We start from the raw sequence: 20,011 nt of genomic DNA, 5'->3' as shown, positions 1-20,011 counted from the left end.
GCTTAAATGGTTCACTCGATCAGTTTTAATGTAGTAGTATACAACTTGCAAATACTAATGACTTATGGAAAAATATATGCAAGCACCAAATATTTGGTACATATTATAATAATATATTGCACCCCAGGCAGCCCAGCGCATATCCCAATGGTAAATTAGTTCAACCTGGGAGGACAATAGAATGTTTTATCTATGCTCGTTACCGCAGCATTTGCTGTTGGACATTGGGGATCCAGGTCAAAGTTTATGCATCCTCAATGCTAAAGTTTGAAGGCGAAGGCGTATGTTTCCCCACTGTCATCTTTTAAATGACAAAGTTCATGCACAGTAATTGACCAAAACCTTCCGGGGACCAAATTATTGCTGTTGCGACGGATCGTGCTAGAAAATTGCAGGGATCATGTTTGTCATTGGGATGTGTACTAAGAGACCAAGCGTGCGAAAATTGAATATTTGATGTGAGTATACTATAATCCGGATCAATTTATGGTTAAAGGTGCTGGCACATTGAATGCAACATCCGTAAAATTATTTTTAAAATTAAAATTTCATACCATAAATTTTAGAGTAATATTTCTTTGATTACTGTAATTCTACGATTTTAAAGTAAATATTACTGTAAAAATTACGGTCGATCAGATTTTTTGTTTCATGCAATTTTAAGGTATAAAAGGATTTTATGTACACTCTATAACAAAAAAATCGACGCACCAAGAAGTAGTTGTCCGATTGAAACGAAAATTGGTGGATAGGAAGACAATATACAGAAGAGTAAATGATTAAAATTTCAGAACAATTGAATAATTTATTGCAAAGTTACAGTAACAAGTTCAAAAAGGTGTTGACGAGCCTCTAGCCTGGATACAAGCTGCCACACGGTGTGGCATAGACCGATAAAGCTCCCGGATGGTCTCTTGCGGTATTTCCTGCCAAATTCGAACCAATTGTCGAACGAGGTCATCAACATTCCGTGCCAGATGCAATCACCTTCCCATCATATCCCAGACATGCTCGATGGGAGAGATATCTGGTGATCTGGCAGGCCAGAGAAGAGGTTGACAAGATTGCAGACAGTTCATAGCAACACGTGCCGCATGTGGTCTGGCATTGTCCTGCTGAAAAACTAGCCCAGGGCGCTGCAAAACGAACGGTAGCAAAACAGGTCTTAGGATGTCGTCGACGTACCGGTGTGGAGTAAGTGTACCTCCAACGACGACCAAAGGGGTCCGGTTGTCAAAGGAAATGACACCCCAGACCATAATGCCTTGTTGAGGTCCAGTGTGGTGTGCAATAGTGAAGGCAGGATCCCCCCTCTGCCCTGTGTGTCTCCAAACACGTCTTCAGGATGATCATCAGGACACAGTTGGTAGCGGGATTCGTCGCTAAAGACTATACGTCCCCAGTCGGCATCATTCCTGCCTGATCGAGCGTCGATTTTGCTTCATCTTAGTGCGTTCTTTGTGCGTCGATATTTTTGTTATGGAGTGTAATTCGGTCCGAAAGTTTTGAAACTTGGTGATTGCATGCATCACTCATTTATTAGTCACTAGCCGCAAAGGCGGCCAGCTGTCCGCCACGCTAAAGGTTTCCACGAATAAAGTTTTTTAAAACATAGCAGGAAATCTGAAGATTAGTGGACAATTAAAGTGTTTCTGTCCTGCAATTTTGTCTTCATGTCCAGTTCTGCTGCAGATGTGTTATAGCTCTTGAGGATGTTTGAAGATGTAACTTTGCTATGGTAACCTAACCTATAATATAACTATCAGGTGGAGACTTGTTTTTTTTTCTTAAAAAAAGGCCTCAGAAATTGTAAAAGCATACAAAAGTTGCTTTAAATACATGAAAAGAACACGAAAACGAATTAATTTTTTATGGTATCTATTTCTCTATAATTTTTTTATGGTATCAATTTCTATTTCTATATCGCTACAAAAATTAACGTCAGGTAGACTATATTTGAGGGTGCCCCTTGATTCTCGCCAAGTTGTGATCGCCAAGCTGGGCGATGCTGAAACCCAATCGTGATTCTCAACGGTTTAGATTTTAGCGTTATAATGTTCAACGGTATACGTAATTTCAGAGGTCCATTAGTTCTTCGTTAGATACCGGCTGGTAAGGTTACTTTTACTTCTGGTCAATAAGATCGAAGGTATGTGGGCAGTCATAAAAAGGGACTTTATAAAAAAATGTCATCACCAGTTCGGTACCACAAACGCCATTTTCGATTCATATTTCGCCGAATTTATGTGACGATGGAGGTACACAGATTCTATTCACGATAAATTTAGACAGTATCTAACTGTTATTAGATAATTCTGTGCACCTAAATCTGAGAATATTCAAGCTTAATGAAGAAGTGAGTTGTTGTTTTCTCCCTTTTCTTTCTGCACCTACTCCATTAATTTTTGCTTCGATTCAAAATCCTTTTTATTGGATTTATTAATTTTGCTTATATTGGGTTCATTGCAAGCTTTATCCGATGTTTTGTTGAAATTTTCCAATGTTTTTTGAAATATCATTATGTTTCGGCCGTCATTTCTGTTACCACGGTGTTCCGCGCAAACAGGAATAGCGCCAAACATAAGTCACCAATTTCGCCAAGGGGCATCCTCAAGTATAATTTTCCCTTATCGTCTTCGCTTAAGAAAAAAAAAGAGAGTGGAAAGAAGAAGAAAAACTTATTATAACAATTATGAACAGCGATAAATATATCAAAGAGTAGCGTTCTATTTACGTATCTAATATGTTGCCACATTTTTAGTACAAAAGTTAAAGTTTTATCCACTTTGATAAATGTAAACTAATGCGAACCTTACAATTAAATTATTAATTCCTTCGTATATTATTGGTTTAAGTTGTCGAAAATTAATGTTTCATTTGTAAGGTTCGCATTAGCATACATTTATAAGAGATATGCATTTTTTAATAGTTTTTTGAATATGGCTCTTTGAAGACGAAAAAGCATAGATTTTCTTACAAAATGACTGATAACTAAAAAACTAATCCAAATTTTTGAAAAAGAAAAAAAATACTTCTTCATTATGTCAAAACACAATTATGTGTCGAGTTTCGAGCCTGGGCGAGGCTTCTGGGGCGATATATTGTGATTACAGACACACACACACACACAGCCGCTTTTATTATTATGTATAGATGTATAGATAAATAGCTAAAATGTTTAGTCATGTAGTGAAAGTAGTGTTTTTAATTTTTATGACCCCCTGTATTACTGAATTAAAAGAGCATGTTGTAGACCTTTCATTTGCGCAGAAAAATTCATAAAAATTCTTCATAAAAATTCATTTGCAGTTATTAAAGAAACAGACTTTAATGGAAATTGTTTATTTATGATACATGGGTGAAACAGTTTTGAATAATCTAGGTTCTATTGTAGTTCGAAATACAAATGCAAATAATATATACATTTTACTTTAACCCTTTCCGGAGCAGAAATTTTCAATCAAAAAATTTGGTCAAGAAATTCCAAGAGAATTTTAGCCGTCATAGGCATATCCACAATGAAGCGATTTGTTTTATCTTTTCACTTTTCGAAATATATAAAGGATAGATTAAAAGCGTAGTTGTTCATGCCATAAAAACTATTATAATTTTAGTAGTTTTTAATATTGTCAAGAATTACTGGGATCGTTTTACTCACATCGTGTTTTGAAGTGTTAAAAAAATACTCAAACGCTTCAATACTTTCTAAAACTGAGGGATGTATTTTAATTTTAAATCATAACCGTAAGAACAGTTAAACTTATTGTGTTCTGACATAAAAATATTCAATTTACTGTCGTCATATATATGCGTAATCGAACATCCATATTCTAAAGCAAAGAGCCTTTACTCAAAAATTTATAAGAATGAAGAAAAAAAAAACCACGTCTATAAAGCAATAAGGGTGGTAATTTATCAAAAGGAGGTAATCTATCAAAAAGTGAAAAAAAAAATATTGTATGCATTAAATAGTTAGTGAAACCTACATTTTGTTTTCAAATTGTGTACATAAAATGGCTGACCTGTACTTATATGATGCTGCTGAAGTATTTTTATTCAATAAGTTAGAGCATTGGCAAGGTGAGAATTTCACTGTTTACTTTCTATTTTATAGGGAGTCAGTTGGTCTAAGAATGACATTTATGATCAATAATGCTAAAACTAACCTTTTTCAATGTACCTTTTCTGACAAACTATTTAATATCACTTTGAAATCTTTTGAATATAATTGAGATTCTATGGGATGTATGCAATGATTATGTTTTAGCATTAACAGATATATTTTTTGAAAATGTTTTGCCCAAGAATGATGAAACTTTTGTAAAAAATAAAGGCTTACAGTTCATAATTTTTAAAAAAGCTTTCTGCCAAATATATGTATTAACGATTATTTCAGTGCAAACTTGTGTATGAAAATATTCTGTGAAGAAACACTGAAGTAATGTTTTGTTTAGATGCTGAAAAAAGGTACATTGGTACAAAGGTACAAAAAGGACAGTCTTAGCATTACTGGTGTATGTCCTATCGACTCCCTTTAAGAGTTTTTATCTCCCTTTATTGATCGTGTCAGGGTAATATTAGTAAATTTTTCCTCAACCATATTTTTAGTTAATGAAGTGAAAAATTTACTATATAAAAGGTTACTAAAGGGACAACACTACCATTGACTTTTACTTTTAATACCAAAACCAACGCAAAACTTGTATATAACGTTTTGCATATAAACCTTCCTCATAACTTAAATGTAATCCTACGTAGCATTTCAAGTCAAGTAGCTCCAGAAGTTTATAGGTACTTTGAGGAACAATCTAAAAAAGTTGCTAAAGGGACGAAACTACCATAGGTCTTTCTCTTTCGGTACTTGAACTAAGGCAGAACTTGAATATACCATTTTGAATAGTGACCTCTCTCATAACTTAACCCCTTAACGATCGGTTAATTTTCAAGAAAACGGTCATGAAAGTGCCTATTTTTTTATGGCTGAAAACTGATTAGTGTTGACATCTAGTTTAAAATAAACGAACTATCTACAATTACCTTAAAAATGTCCTGGTACTGCCATCTGGTATGTAAAATGAGAAGCAAAATGTTTTCCGGGCAAAATAAATGAATCAGTTTTATTATTATTGCGCGTTACTACTGAACACTCCAGCCCGGAAATATCACGGGAGCGAGAAATAGAGGGCGAAACCTCACCCCGTCATTTTCACGGGAGCGAGAAGGAAGGGGTTAAATTTAATTCAACGGAACATTTCAAATCTAGTGACTCAAGTTTATAGGTACTTTGGGAAATGATCTGAATGCTAGCGTTAGATATTTTTAAACTTCGACATGAAGTAATTTGCTCCAGTTGGCTCAGAAAAGAAATAAAAGTAACTAATTTATGGAGTTTAACGTGATTCCAATTTTGATGTTTTAAAAAGTGGTATTTTCTCAGAATACTTAAGATTTCTACCATTGAAAAGAAAAAGAAAGAAAACAAAGAAAACCTGTCATTTTTTCTGTCAATAACCGTTATCAGGGATAAATATTAAATATTTTTTTGTTTTATAAATTAATTTAGATTTGTAAGAAACTATGCCAAAGATCAAAGACACTTGTAAAGCCTTGTATGGATAATTATGAAAGCAATACATTTCTGAATACAAAGAAATGATAAGTATTTGAAATGCTCCTACACTCTTTGATTAATACCACCATTGTAGAGAATTTCATTTATGTAAATATAAATGTAATGAAATTGTTGAGCTGTAAAGATTTGTGCAGTTTAGCATATGAATGGATGAATTTATTATGTATTAGATTTAGAGGACTTTATTAGGAAATAAATTCATCTAAGAAAATTTTCAACGCTATACTATGTCTATGCAGTACGATTCTTTAAATTTATTATAAAATTGCAATTTATTACAAAATTATTATAATTTATTTAAGAATACTTTCATGTAGAATCTATTTTTTGTATTAGTTATAATTTTATTTCTGAAGAAATTTTTGTAACTAATTCTAATCTAATTTGATATCAATAACGGTCGAAAAAATTTCAAAAGTAAAAGGTAAAAAATTTTACATTATTTTAAAGAATATATTTTGAAATAAAATAAGCACATTATGGGTGAAAGTGAGCTAATATATCTTGATAAATGAAAACATTGAAATGCTAAGTTCTTAAAATTTTATCACATAAAAAATATTCTTCTGATTTTCAGGAAAGCGAAAGTACTAAAATAAGAATTTTCTTTAAATGTTACGATTCGGAAAGTATTTTACCAATTTCAGTTAAATTTTGCATTTTGTACTTTTATTTATATTTTAATATTTTAAACGCAATAAATTTTCTACTTCTGCTTTCATGAAAGTATGAAATGTAAATTTTTGATAAATTTCACACTTAAACGTAAGAACTTGTTTTTGCTTAAGTAGCTTGAAGAATGTGACAAAATACACAAAAAGTGAAATTTACATTAAAGGGATCAAATTTACGCCAGCTCTCTTATGTGTCCCTATTTGAAGGTGAATGCCCATATTTAAAATTTACGACAGCTATCTTATGTATTCAATTCGGTTATTCTACATATTTTGAAACCGTCGAAAATTGGCAAGCTTATTCATTGAAATCTGTTAAGCTAAACATCGTCTGTTCAATATAATTCACATAAATAAGGTAAACGAATTAAATCGTTAAGATGGTGAATTGAGTAGGGTCAAGTGGGGTAAAGTGGGTACACGGCTTAAAGTGAGTATACGTTAAGAGACATCCATTTAATCCTTTTAAATTAAGATATTTCTTTTGATATAGAGACATTTAATAAGATTATGGAAAGTATTTTTATTTCAGTGTAAAAATATGAAGAAAAAAAATGTTTGCAAATGATCTGTTTATGATCAACTTATACAGTATGTTAGTTTAAGCTGTTGATGAACTTTCTCTAATATCATTGAAAACTGCCGAAAAACATCAATTTTAGTTCAAAATAGTCGAAAAACATCTAAGGAACGTAGATATTTAAGAATAAATTTCAGAATTCTATTTATTATGTATTATTTGAGGTGAGGTTAAGTGGATATATGGTTGGACTTAACTAAGTGATAAGGATATTTTTTTAAAACTTTTGTGTTAACTTTGGTAAGTATCTATTAATCTATATATTGTACCTATCTGTAATACAGCTAAAAAGTAATTTACTTGTTTCATTATATCCCTACATAGTAATTTTAACATTGAAAACAAAATAATTTCTTTTAAATTTCATTTTTTAAACAGAAGAATGATAAGAGGAAAATAATAGTACAACTGGCATATTAACCCAATTAAAAAGTTACCAAAGTAGCATAATGGTACAACTTAGTGAGTATGTTTAAAAAAGCATCAACTCAAGTTTCTATCTTCAAATGGCAGTTTTTTTATGAAAAAAAATCAATTTTATTAAAATAACGAAACTGAATAAAAATATATGCGTGTGATGCAAATAGTAAAAACACTTTAAATTATCAGAATAGATATTAACTTTGACACTATCTCTAAATTTTCAAATAAATATAGCCGATAGAATATAACCGATAAATTAAAAAGTACATTTGCTTGATTTAAACAAAGAAATGTTCGTATGTATCTTTAAACGCAAAGCATGAGATATTTTTGTTAAATATTTGTTATATCTTTTCTACTAAAAAAAAAATTCTCATCAGGGAAAAAAATTGTTAAACATGAGTTATGGAATACATACATTTACCTTTAATCCGAACTTCTTCATACGTCTCACGATAAGTTGAACCGGTTTCTAATTTATCTGAAATAAATAAATAGGAATTAATACTTTGAAATTTCAATGTGCTAAAGTTAATTAAGGACTTATAAATACTGATTTATCAAGTAATTTTATTACTGTAAAAATGCGCGTAATTAATTTTCCTTACACCCTCAGAAAAATCGGTTCAACACCAAAGCGTAGTATCTGTACTACAAACTACCAGTATCATTTAAAGATCATGTTTTAAAGGTCAAGGTGATAAATCAAACCTTATTACAGTTTAAGGCATCTTTCAATCTAGTTCAAGAAGTATGACAATGTAGTTTGATTTAGCTGCGGTGTCTCAGGGAATTGAGTGCTTGCCTCCCATTAAGATGACCCAGATTCAAATCTCAATGGTGGCTGGTGGATGTGAATTCTACTGCCTGTTTGCACTGACCACAGTGCTGACGTAAAATACCTTCAGTGATTGACAGATCATGGGTTAGAATAACCTTGTCATCAGGCTAACCATGGAAGGTTTTCATGGTTTTAATCTACTTTTACACAAATGCTGGTTAGTTCTATAGGAAAAAGCCTCCACATTAGTTAGTTTGCACTTGTATTTCGTTCAAAACTGTAAGACCATGAAGACTACTGCGTTAAAAGTATAAGGCTTACTATTTCGATCCAAACATTGCTTTTCCATATCACCGATTATAATAGTCACACTTACATTTTGTTACCAATAGTGTATAAAAGTGTAAAAACTAACAATGAGCATAACTTCTGAAAACGGTTAAAAATTGTGTCGAACAAAGACATACACCATTGATTTGCTGAGTGTAACTTATTTATTTATTTATTTTCATTCAAATCTATTGCTGATTTTCCTACTTTTATCAATCTCTACTTCCCGTTTTTAAACACGCATCTTTTTTACCCGATAATCGTCAGATAAAATTAAAATATGATTGTTCTTCTCGATCACCATATCCACTTTATCCAAAAATGTTATTTTTGAAATTAATTTCTTTTTAATTTCGGTTCAGAAAATCTTTTAAATATTATTTTATTTTCATACTTTTTCGTCTTAGTTGGTTTTATTAATTCTTTTTAAAAATTTGCACGTTATCCACTCCCAAAGACTCGTTTCAAAAGCTCTACTATGAACAAAATGACTACATTTCTTAAAAATAACTTAAGCAGTGCTGATTCAGTGACATAATACCGATATACATGCCATTCATGCTGATGTCTAAACTTACGAAAAATAATTAGACATTAATGAAAATGCTATAAAATCATAAGAAGAATCGTTTACAATTTTATTTATTGCAATGTATAGTGTTAAGCTAATATGAAAAAAAATCATTTTTAAAAAATTTTTCTCTGACGAATAATAAAAATGCTTAAACGACTTTTTGGATCGAAGGCTCAAGTTGGTTCTAGAGTCATAAGAGATACAAAATAACACTCCATTACAAAGGATGCAGACAAAATATTGAGTTAGCACGTAAGAAAAGTTATAAACTCCGACTTTTCTATTTGAGACGTTCCCAAGCACGAATCCAGGTTATCATATTAAAATGGAAATTAGTCAAAAAAAATTGAGAAGCATATCAAAGGATCAAATAATTAAATATTTTCTTTTTAACTAAGAGAATAAAAAAATAAGCGTTTATAAAATGTTGTCCTCAATTACTGGATCACAAATTATAGGTTCGACGTATTTTTCCTTTACTGATTCGAATAAACAACTTAATTTGCTCTTTTGCTGATAAGGGCTTTCCTTTAACGTTGATTCACTGAATTACTTTTTCGTTATTTTTATTTGAAAAGGAATTGTGAGAATTACTTAAAAATTAATGAGAGGCATATAATTATTTAATTTAATTAAGAGTGTATGGGAGTAATAAAAATTATATTTTCTACAAAAAATGGAAAGAGGAGGTACGATTTTATTCTTACATTTTCTAACACACCCATTCTTTGATTCAAATACAATAATTAACCGGGTGATTATGTTTACATTTGTCATTTATCTTTTCTTTCTTTATTCACTCCTTATTTCAAGGCAATATTGTGCGATACTCATTTACTGAATTACTGATTCACTTTTACACAAATGCATTCTTAATCGTTATAATTTATTAGTCAATTAAACTTATGAAAATTCTATTTTCCAATTACATTCTTAAAGTGAATTAAAAACTTATTTTTCAGGTTTTTTATGTAAAAAAACTTGTTTTTACGTAAGAACATAAATAAATAATAAATATAAGCAATACAGAATATTAATCCTGTTTTTCTAAATTTTTTTCTATTTATCCTTATAATCCGCAAACAATGATGTACTGAAATTTAAAATTTGTTATTTGAACTCTCTTCCTTTCGTTTTTTATTCAACAATTAAACAGATTTTTATTCATAGTAATTATTCATAAAAGATCCTGGGGAAATATATAGGAGTCATAGAGAATAACATTTGCTGCCATCTAAAAATATTCTTGACTCAACAGCCTATTATAAACCAGGGGAATCATTTAGGTTAAGGCTCCCCAATATTGTGACCAAAGTCATACTAATCTCGATATGGTCACTATTGAGCCTATTGTCGCTTTTACTTTTTGGTAGCTATCGATTTGAGGTAGGGTGGGTAGTAGGAATGTACCCCAGTCTTTGAATATGACAGCTTGATATCTTTAACAATTGAGCCATCACGGTCTAATACACGTCTACGAGCCAATTAAAATATCAACGCAATCAAAAAATATTTTGATGAAAAATTAGTGAAATTACAGTTTATTTTCTGACTTTGAGAAAACACAGTTTATGATATCATTTCGGAGCAATGATTTGTTAATTTAGTTGTCGCCAAAAATTTGTAGAAGTTGCACGCTTGCAGTTACAATAAAAGGATCATAATAATGAAAAAAATTATTTTCCTTCTACATTGTTTCAAATTCTATTTTGAAATATACACCGAAGAGCCATTACGTTATGGCCGCCCTCCATCTATAACAATGAACTCTCCTAGGTTTTCATGGTTTCTCGCCCAGGAACAATGTTTTCATGGGGCAAATTAGGACCCATAAACCTCATAGAACAACCCCTGACGTCTGTAATCTACTTGAACATAGTTGCAGACCAGGTTCACCCATTCATGGCAGCAGTTTTTCCTACGGGGGATGGTGTTTACCAACAGGATAATGCGCCATGTCATAAGGGTAGAATCGTCTAGGAACATTCCAGTGACTTTCAAGTCACGTCTTGGCCCCCAAATTCAACTGACCTTAATCCAATAGAGCATTTGTGGTCCTACTTGGAAAACGATATTCGTGCTGCCACGCTACCCCTTCGCAATGTGAGGGAATTGCAGGACCAGTTGGTGAGCGTTTGGTACCAGATACCTCAGACTACCTATCAGCACCTTGTGGAATCAATGCCACGGCGGATACTAACAGTTTTGAGGGCTAAAGGGGGTCCTACATGTTATTAGCAGGATGATCATAATGTAATGGCTCTTTGGTGTATACTATTACGCAATTTATTTCCATTTGGAAAAGTAAAACATATATTTAAGCTACAATAGTACACGATTACCAGGCGAATACAACTGAATAATTTTTAGATTTATATAAAAAGCATTTCTTAGTCACCATCACCAGAGGTATAAAAAGTGGAATCTAAAAATGTTTATTAACATGGTTTTTTATGGAGTTTAACTATTACTCCTTTGATATTTTTAAACTAAACTTAAAAATTCATGTCACAATATCGTACACAAACAGTTTTCGTTGAATCAAATTATTTTACAACTAATAATCAACTTACACGTTCTTTATAAAAATCTTCAATTTGGCGACTTTACTTTTATGATATAAGGTGTTGATAAATACTGAAATTTTGGTGAAAAAAAATTTATTTTTTAAAAGGTAATATTATCAAAATTTAAGAAATCTCACATTTTTAATTTTAAGAAACGGTATTGTTTGGTAAACCGGGTGGAAACGAAATGTCACTGAAAACTTCAGCAATTTTTTTCCTTCTGTTTTTTAAATTCTAATTTTCATGCACATAAAAAGTAAATAAAACGAACTAGAAATAGGTGAATTTTATAGCGCCCGGCTGATCAAAAAATACCAAAAATTCATATTTGTATTACTTGGTGAATTAAAAAAAACATCAGTGCATCATGTTCGCAAAAGAGTATCATTTCTGTCAGCAAGAGAGTGGAAATTTAGTTAGGAATGGAAATAAAATCATCAAAGATGTGTGGACGAAAATTACAACGTAATTTCAATGTTTCTTAGAATTGTTTTTAAATGGGAAATCCTTTATTGCATATAGAAATGGTGGAGGAGAGATTCGTCATATTCTATAATTAAAGCTAAAGTTCCTCCACAGGTGGTTTCTTGCAAAACAATGGTAAACATTTTCATGTTATTTTTATGATAGAAAAATGGAAAACCCGAGTTTCGACGTTAATTTTTAATTTGTTTAGGATCATTTTGTGAAATAACCCATGAAATAATGTCAACCCTTATATAATAATAAAAATACGAAATGATAGTAACCATAAAATGATAAACCATCAAAGAGAATAATAATGAATAATTTTACGAATATTCCTTTAATTTACCATGTATGCTTTAATCTAATACAAATATGCTGATGCTTAATTAAAATTATTCCAATATTAAAATTCTACGTTGGCGAGAAATTTAAAATCAAAGTTCCCTTATTGCATTCTAAAATGATCGAGGAGATTCGTCATATTCTAAAATTAAACTTGATGTCCCTCCAGGAGGTTGCTTGCAACGGGAGGGTATGCATCTTTCCGTTATGCCTTCAAACGTAATTGGATTTCGGATGATGTGTTTTCTGAGTTTCTTTTCCCCATCCGTAATTTGGCAATTGCAGCCAGTGATTGGGTCTCGTTTGACTATTAGAATTTGCATTGGCTTCTTTGGCGGATCGAAGTCAAATGCTGTTGATTTAAATCTATTGCGCAGACTTCTTCTACCAGCAGAAGGTGGCTTTTGGAATAATTTGTAGAGAGTAGTCTCTTCCAGAGGAATCACTCGATGTGGTGGAGATATACAAGGACCTTGAAATATGCAGGATTTGAAGTGATCTTTAACATACTTTCTGGCCGGAAGTTCTTTTAAAGGTTTCCTGTAAGCATCGAACACACCAGATTCTGTACCACCAGGGGGCTGCAAATGCTTAAGCGTTTTTCCAAGACCATACAGTTCAGCATTTAAGGATTTGTCATTTGGTGAGCATTTATAATCCCTCGACCTGTCGACGTAGGGTCGCTTTGGACTGACTTCAGTTTTTGGAATGCTGTATGTTGCTGTAATTACTACCATAGCTTTGGTTTTCTATTATACTTTAGTATATTTCGTAACTAGCTATTAGTGGAAACATTAATTTTTTTAGACTTCTTCAATTACAAACTCTCTAAGATTTTACTCAAATTATAAATAAAAAATAAATACTGATTCTTAAAGTTTTTCATTCACGCGATATTTGATTTTCTTTTATCCACGTGCTACCAAATTTAATTTAAAAATAAATTATATTATTTCTATAAATCACATTTCTCATGTTTAATGTGTTTTTACACTGAATTTAGATAGGCTTAGGTTAAGAATATAGATATTTCTTAACTGCAAACTTGGTGCTCTGTTTTTTATATAAATATATCGAAGAAAGAGACGTTATAAGGAGGTTAGTAAATATATTGTGGGTTTACATAAGTACCAATTATTTATTAACAATAAATTAAGTATAGCAATAGTATTATGCACAAAACGATAGAAAAATAAAGAAAAAAAGATGCTTAAATCAAATTAAAGGTCTTGTTATAATATTTTTATTTAATTATTGGTCAATGAAATATTATATGATTTAATTTATTGTAATTCTTTTTCTGAAATTCCGTATAAAATTACGGTGAGAAGTGCTGGCACACTGAATCAAGCATCCATAAAATATATTTATTTTACTGTAAACTCCTTTTTCACCGTAAAGTTTTATACCGTAACTTCTACAGTAATATTTATTTAATTACAGTGATTCAGTAAAATTTACAGTAGAAAATACGGTACATCAGATATTTCTTGCTTCTTATTTTTTACCGGAATTTTTCACAGTGGACCCAAATGGCAGCAGTTAGAAAAAGTGGATTGAGGGCCAAGACTGCAGCACTGATTCTATTATTCTTGTGCTCAGAGCCAAGGTTGAGAATATTTTAATACTGATTTATGCACGTGTCGGTCACCATATTTCACTCACATCTCAATAGGCTAATTTTTCCCATAATGTAAGCAAGTTTATTCCATTTGTAGATTTATTCCCTTTTAGGTGCTTTTGCGAATGAAAACTTCAACAATTCTTTCATCCGGTTTAGAGGAAACTGCGGAATTTTCAATTACTAGCCAATTTAAATGGTACTGAACAATGGATCTGCTTCAAATTTGCAGAAGCATTGATGAGGTAATATTTTATCCATCCAATACTACAAAGTCACTTTGTCAGAGCAAACCATCATTCCATAGAAATTGAACAGATGTTATCTAAAGCACGAAATTTGGCACAGAAAAAATATAGACATTCAAGAAGGCTTTGGAAATATTGGCGAGTTTACCATTATTTACGTCTCACAAAAAACAAGCTCAGCAACTGCCAAATTGTTAATTATAGATTAACCGCATCCATTTGGCTCCCGTTCAAACCCTTGTTTCCTATTTCTCGTGCCCTTGATATTTTCGGGACAGAACGTTCAAAAGTAATGTAACAAAAAGGTTTAAACCTATTAATCTCTTGCGCCCTGAAATTTGTTATTTCTTATTTCATACACTAGAGTCTTGCTCCAGACTATTTAAAGGAAATTAAGTGTCAGCGCTTTCCAAATATATGCATTTCGGATATGTATTTCTTAGTCTCAGTGGAGCTACTTATGATCCTTATGATTACACGTGATTTGTGTTCTGAGAAAAAAAATATTTTCCAATATTGTGTATATGATGGAATCAGAGTTACATGGGCATATGGAGTACATATAAAGTTTAGAATTTCAAGATAAAAAAAATTCCAATAATCAAAAATGTATACATATCGCTCATGGGCTGCAAAAGCGGCACAAATCGAAAAATCTAGTCTTGAGATAAGTGGGTTTAAAGTTTTTGTTGTAAATATTAGCAAAATAAATGTGACAGCTATTTTAAATAGTATTTAATATGAACTTAGAAATAAAAAAGGAAAAGAACGATTAGAAAAATAAACTCAGAATATACAAGAGATGGAAGTTGCCAGATTACGAAAGTGCAACTCTACAGGAAAAATAAATATAGTGTGAGGCTCGCTGATAGCATGCTCGATTTATAACAGCCTCCTTCGAGCATGAAAACAGTCAATATTGTCACTCAAAGAACTGCTCTTACACCAAGTAATGTCTTTTGAGCATGAAACTGAGGTGCTGGAAGTGCCTTCGTCAGAATGTCTGCTCGTTGCTCATCACTTCTGACGTAGCCTAGTTCAAAATGTCCTTTAGCAAACTCATCTTGAACAAACTTGTATCTTTGATCGATGTGCTTAGTGCGAGCGTGAAACATCGGATTTTTGATGTACTTGATGGTACTTTGATTATCAATCTGGAGGATTGGTAATGAGACGTCGTTGGCTATCTCGGCAAACAGGCGCTTTAACCATATCAGATCTTTTGTCGCATCCGCTGCTGCCATAAACTCTGCTTCTGTTGTTGAATTAGATATAGCCTCCTGCAATTTACTTCTCCAAGTAATTGCACCTCCACCGTAGAAAGATATCACACCTGTGCGAGATCTCCGAGTTTCAGCACAACTGTTGTTATCTGCATCACTAAACAACATAAGGCTTCTATCATCTGTACTGCTATATACAATGCCATGTGCAACGGTAGTACGAAGGTACCTGAATGTAGTCTGCACAATTTCCCAATCAGTTTCTGTGGGATTGTCCAATTTACGAGATACTAAACTTACTGCATAAGCAATGTCAGGTCGGGTTCCCATCGCTAAATAAAGTAAGCTACCTACTGCTGATCTGTATGGAATGTGACTGCTAAGAGGATTTGCCTCCTTGATCTTTATCATCCCATCAGCATTCGGAAGTTCATATTCAACTTTCAGATTTGCCTTTTTCACCGGAATGCGTGATGTTTTGGTAGCATCCCCAAAACGCTCTAGCATCTTTTTAGTGAATGCTTCTTGGTGCAAAAAGATTGAACCGTCCTTCAACTGTTCAACTTGTAGACCAAGAAAACAATTTAACGTTGTCACTCTAAGGTTAAAATGTTGCTTGAGTTCGTTCATAAAGGTGAGGAATGATGCTTCGTCTTGTACAGCAACAATACCATCATCGACGTAAATCGCCATCAGCATCTTGTGTCCCGAATCTTTACGAGTGAAGAGGCAGTGGTCAGATTTGCTTTGGGTCATACCATGCTTCTTTAGCACGTCGGTAAACTTGGCATTCCAGCATCGACCAGCTTGTTTAAGACCGTACAAAGGTCGGATCATCCTGCATATACGTCCGCTTCCGTCATCATATCCTTCGGGTTGATACATGTATATATCTTCAGTCAAATCACCATAAAGGAAAGCTGTCTCCACGTCAATTTAAAATAATTTTAATTTCTCCTTAGCTGCTGTTGCAATTAGAGCTCGAATAGTGTCGTAGCGACACACTGGACTAAAAGTCTCCCCGTAGTCGATATCTTTCGTCTGCGTATATCCTTTCGCGACTAATCGAGCCTTAAATCTTTCGATAGAGCCGTCTGGGTTAGTCTTCACTTTGTAAACCCAGCGATTTGCAAGAATCTTTCTTCCTTCAGGTGGTTCAACAAGTTTCCACGTACCGTGCTTGCTTTGCGAAGACATCTCTTCGTCCATGGCTCGTTTCCAGTTGACATGCATCGAAGACTTCATAGCTTCTTCATATGATTGGGGTTCTGTCAAATTCAGGATGCTGCTGTAGACTTCATAGTCGTTAAATCTGGGTGAGCGGCGTATAGTTGATCGGTCACGCAATCCATGCGTCGTCATCTGTGATGGTTCATCTTCTACATTGCAAAGATTTTCACCCTCCTGCAAGTCAGTACCGTCGGAACTGCCTGAAATTTCAAACTGCATACCAGTTGATGTACTAGTACTGGCACTAGAAGTCGTTTCTGAAGACAAGGAAGTGAGACCTATCTGCTGCTCGTTGAACACCACATTGGCACTCTTGATTGTGTCATTCTTTGATGGTATGAAAACACGATAGCCATCATAATCACAATATCCAACCAAATATCCCTTAACAGCCTTGTCGTCCAGTTTACTTCTATTGGTATCCGGTACATGTACAAAAGCAGTTGATCCAAAAATTCGAAACTTGTCGATTTTCGGCTTGCGTCCGAACCATACTTCGAATGGAGATTTCCCTGTGATTTTACTTGGTCCAGTTCGATTAAGAATGTAGACAGCCGTCGATGCTGCTTCTGCCCATAAAAACAGCGGTAGGCCTGTATCTTTGAGCATAGTACGAACTGAGTCCATTATTGTGCGGTTTTCTCTCTCAACTGCACCATTTTGTTCTGGCGAGTACGGCATAGTGATTCTTAACTTGATGCCTTCATCATCAGTCAGTTTAGCCATCTTAGCATTTTCGAACTCACGACCGCCGTCTGTAACCAGTTCTTTCACATTTATGCCGTCTTTATTAGCCCGAGCAAGAAACGATTTAATCTTATCTACAGCTTCATCTTTATGTCTCAGAAATTCCACAATTCGAAATTTGGAATAATCATCTTTGATCACTAGCATGTACTTCTTTCCTCCTCTTGATAAAACTGGCGATTCGAGTAAATCTGCATGTATGATCTCACCTGACTCCTTCGTTTTAAATCGTTTTGATTTGAAAGTCCGTCGGCACTGTTTACCATACCTGCAAGGTTCACAAAAGAGTTCATCATCAGTGAAGTCTATACCATTTTGGCGCAAGTACTGTTTCACATATTGTACTCCCTGATGTGCGAATCTTCTGTGCCAAACTGATAATGGCAACTTTGTCGTTGTCACCATTGTTGTATCTTGGTAAGGTGTTGTTACGTCATCGTCGACTAGGTAAGCTGAAGCAGCAGAACCTCCTTCTGGCTTGACCGGTTTTGCACGTAATTCAAAAAGTCCACTAGATGAGCATGGAGCTTCTAAAAGTACATTTTCAGGGTTTTCTTTACGAAAGAAACGACAAACCATGTCATCTGAATCTCCGAAGTTTGAGATTCCTCGTTTCATCGCCTTTGAAGCTGATAGTAAATTTTTGCTGATATCTGGTGCATACAATACATCACTGAGCTCAATAGACTTTTGCAGGGTTCCAACAGTTGCGCACATGTCAATTTCTCCGCAACCATAAGCTGGTATTGTCTGTTTGTTACCAACTACGATTTCTACTGGCTTGTCAAAATGACGATACGTCTTGAAATATTCGACTGAATTTGTGATGTGTGCTGTAGCTCCATCATCTTTGAGCCACACATTTCGGCTACTGTCATTTTGGCAAATAAAAGCACTACAATGAGTAAAAAAGGTTTCGGTTTTATTACCCGACGTCTTTGGCTTGTCTGGAAAATCAGGACAAAATTTTCCCATGTGCCCTGGCTTATTGCACCGAAAGCAGTTGCCACGGAAGCTTTTCACACCATCATTGGCCTTACTAAGTTTCATACCTGTAGCTGTTGAAGGTTGAGATTTTCTCGCCATCTGATACTTTGTCCCCTTCCTCCATTTCTTCTCTCCGTTGGCACTGTACCTTGCACCGCTTGTTACAAAAGCTGTTGTAGCATCTTCCTTCATGCATACACTTTGTCTTTGAAGGCGCATCTTTATTTGTTCCATCAGTCTCTCGGATGACTTTTCGGCTTTTCGTAACGAGTCCCATTGCGACTTGAACTCTCTGTATTCATCATCCGGAAGAATCGATAATATACGCGGCATGAGCAGATTTTGAGGCAACTTTCCTTCGCCGCTCGCCTCCTGTTCCCGTTGCAACTCGACCCATAACGTACGCAAACGTGCGAGAGATTTCATTACGTCTTCATCCTTTTCTATTTTGAAAGTGAAAAATTGTTGAAGGAGAGTATCCAATTTTACACTCGACACTTTGTCGAAGTTGTTGATCAACTCCATCCATATTTCCCGTGCAGAGTTACCATGCATACGAATTAAATTTAAAATATCCGCCGATACATTTGATCGAATAATTATTGCGGCTTTTGCATTCGTCTTTGTGTAGGATACGAGCGCTTTGTTGTACTCACTGACCGCTTCGGCACTGGCGTCTTTCACAGGTACCGACGGTTCTACAACTGAGCCATCCAGAATTCCAACACAATCATTTAGGACGAATAAAGAGTTGATTTCTAATTTCCAGTCAGTCCAGTTGGACGCACCTTCCAACTTCGTGCACTGTATAAAGTTCTTTCCTTCCATCGCCAAACTGTTAATCCACAAAAATGAGCAATCACTTCACCACTAACGTTAATGAAAAACGAAGTACTACTCACGATTTGGCATACAAAAGTTCATACACGTCGTCAAAAACAACTATCCACGCAGTAAAACGTTGCTAATAGCCCATAACCTGTTGTAAATATTAGCAAAATAAATGTGACAGCTATTTTAAATAGTATTTAATATGAACTTAGAAATAAAAAAGGAAAAGAACGATTAGAAAAATAAACTCAGAATATACAAGAGATGGAAGTTGCCAGATTACGAAAGTGCAACTCTACAGGAAAAATAAATATAGTGTGAGGCTCGCTGATAGCATGCTCGATTTATAACAGTTTTCATTGCTAAGTAAAATGCATAAGAAATGCTTTCGTTTGCTTAAACGAAGTTGAACTATGCAAGTTGTGCAAGTATTATTGCTGAAAGAATGTGCATTTTCTTATTTACACCTGTTCTTAATCCAAAACACGAGTTTTTTGAGTTGTGCCACTGTAGCAGCCCATCAGCGATATATTGTACAAATACCTCTTTTTACATAATTTTCCTGAATGAAAAAGTAGTCACTTTTATGACCGTTTTTGTTTAAAAACAAAAAGATAGTTAAGGGGTTACGAAATTATTTTTCATTTATGTGCGACCTCGTTATCTAATTCCTGATAATTCCTCCTTTTACTTGATAAACCGTTTCACCCTTTCGTTAAACAGACCATTGGGCGATGGAATAAGCACATTGAA

General features: G+C 33.8%; 1 protein-coding gene across 2 annotated transcripts in view; it reads right to left on the bottom strand.

Annotated features, from left to right (window-relative positions):
* Positions 1-20,011, bottom strand: part of LOC107447254 (lachesin) — a 116,728-nt gene that overhangs the window by 21,335 nt on the left and 75,382 nt on the right. Inside the window, exon 8 of one of the 2 annotated variants that reach the window (XM_071178474.2) lies at positions 7,728-7,790. In XM_071178474.2, the coding sequence (XP_071034575.2) occupies positions 7,728-7,790 (63 nt within the window). The remainder of the gene's footprint in view (positions 1-7,727; positions 7,791-20,011) is intronic. The other variant, XM_071178475.2, reaches the window with a different exon arrangement.

Source organism: Parasteatoda tepidariorum, chromosome 6, assembly GCF_982258835.1.
Source record: "Parasteatoda tepidariorum strain Cologne lab strain chromosome 6, Ptep-v5.0, whole genome shotgun sequence".
NCBI classification, from domain to species: domain Eukaryota; kingdom Metazoa; phylum Arthropoda; class Arachnida; order Araneae; family Theridiidae; genus Parasteatoda; species Parasteatoda tepidariorum.
The sequence above is the reverse complement of the archived record's forward strand: the minus strand, read 5'-3'. Positions and strand labels throughout refer to the sequence as shown.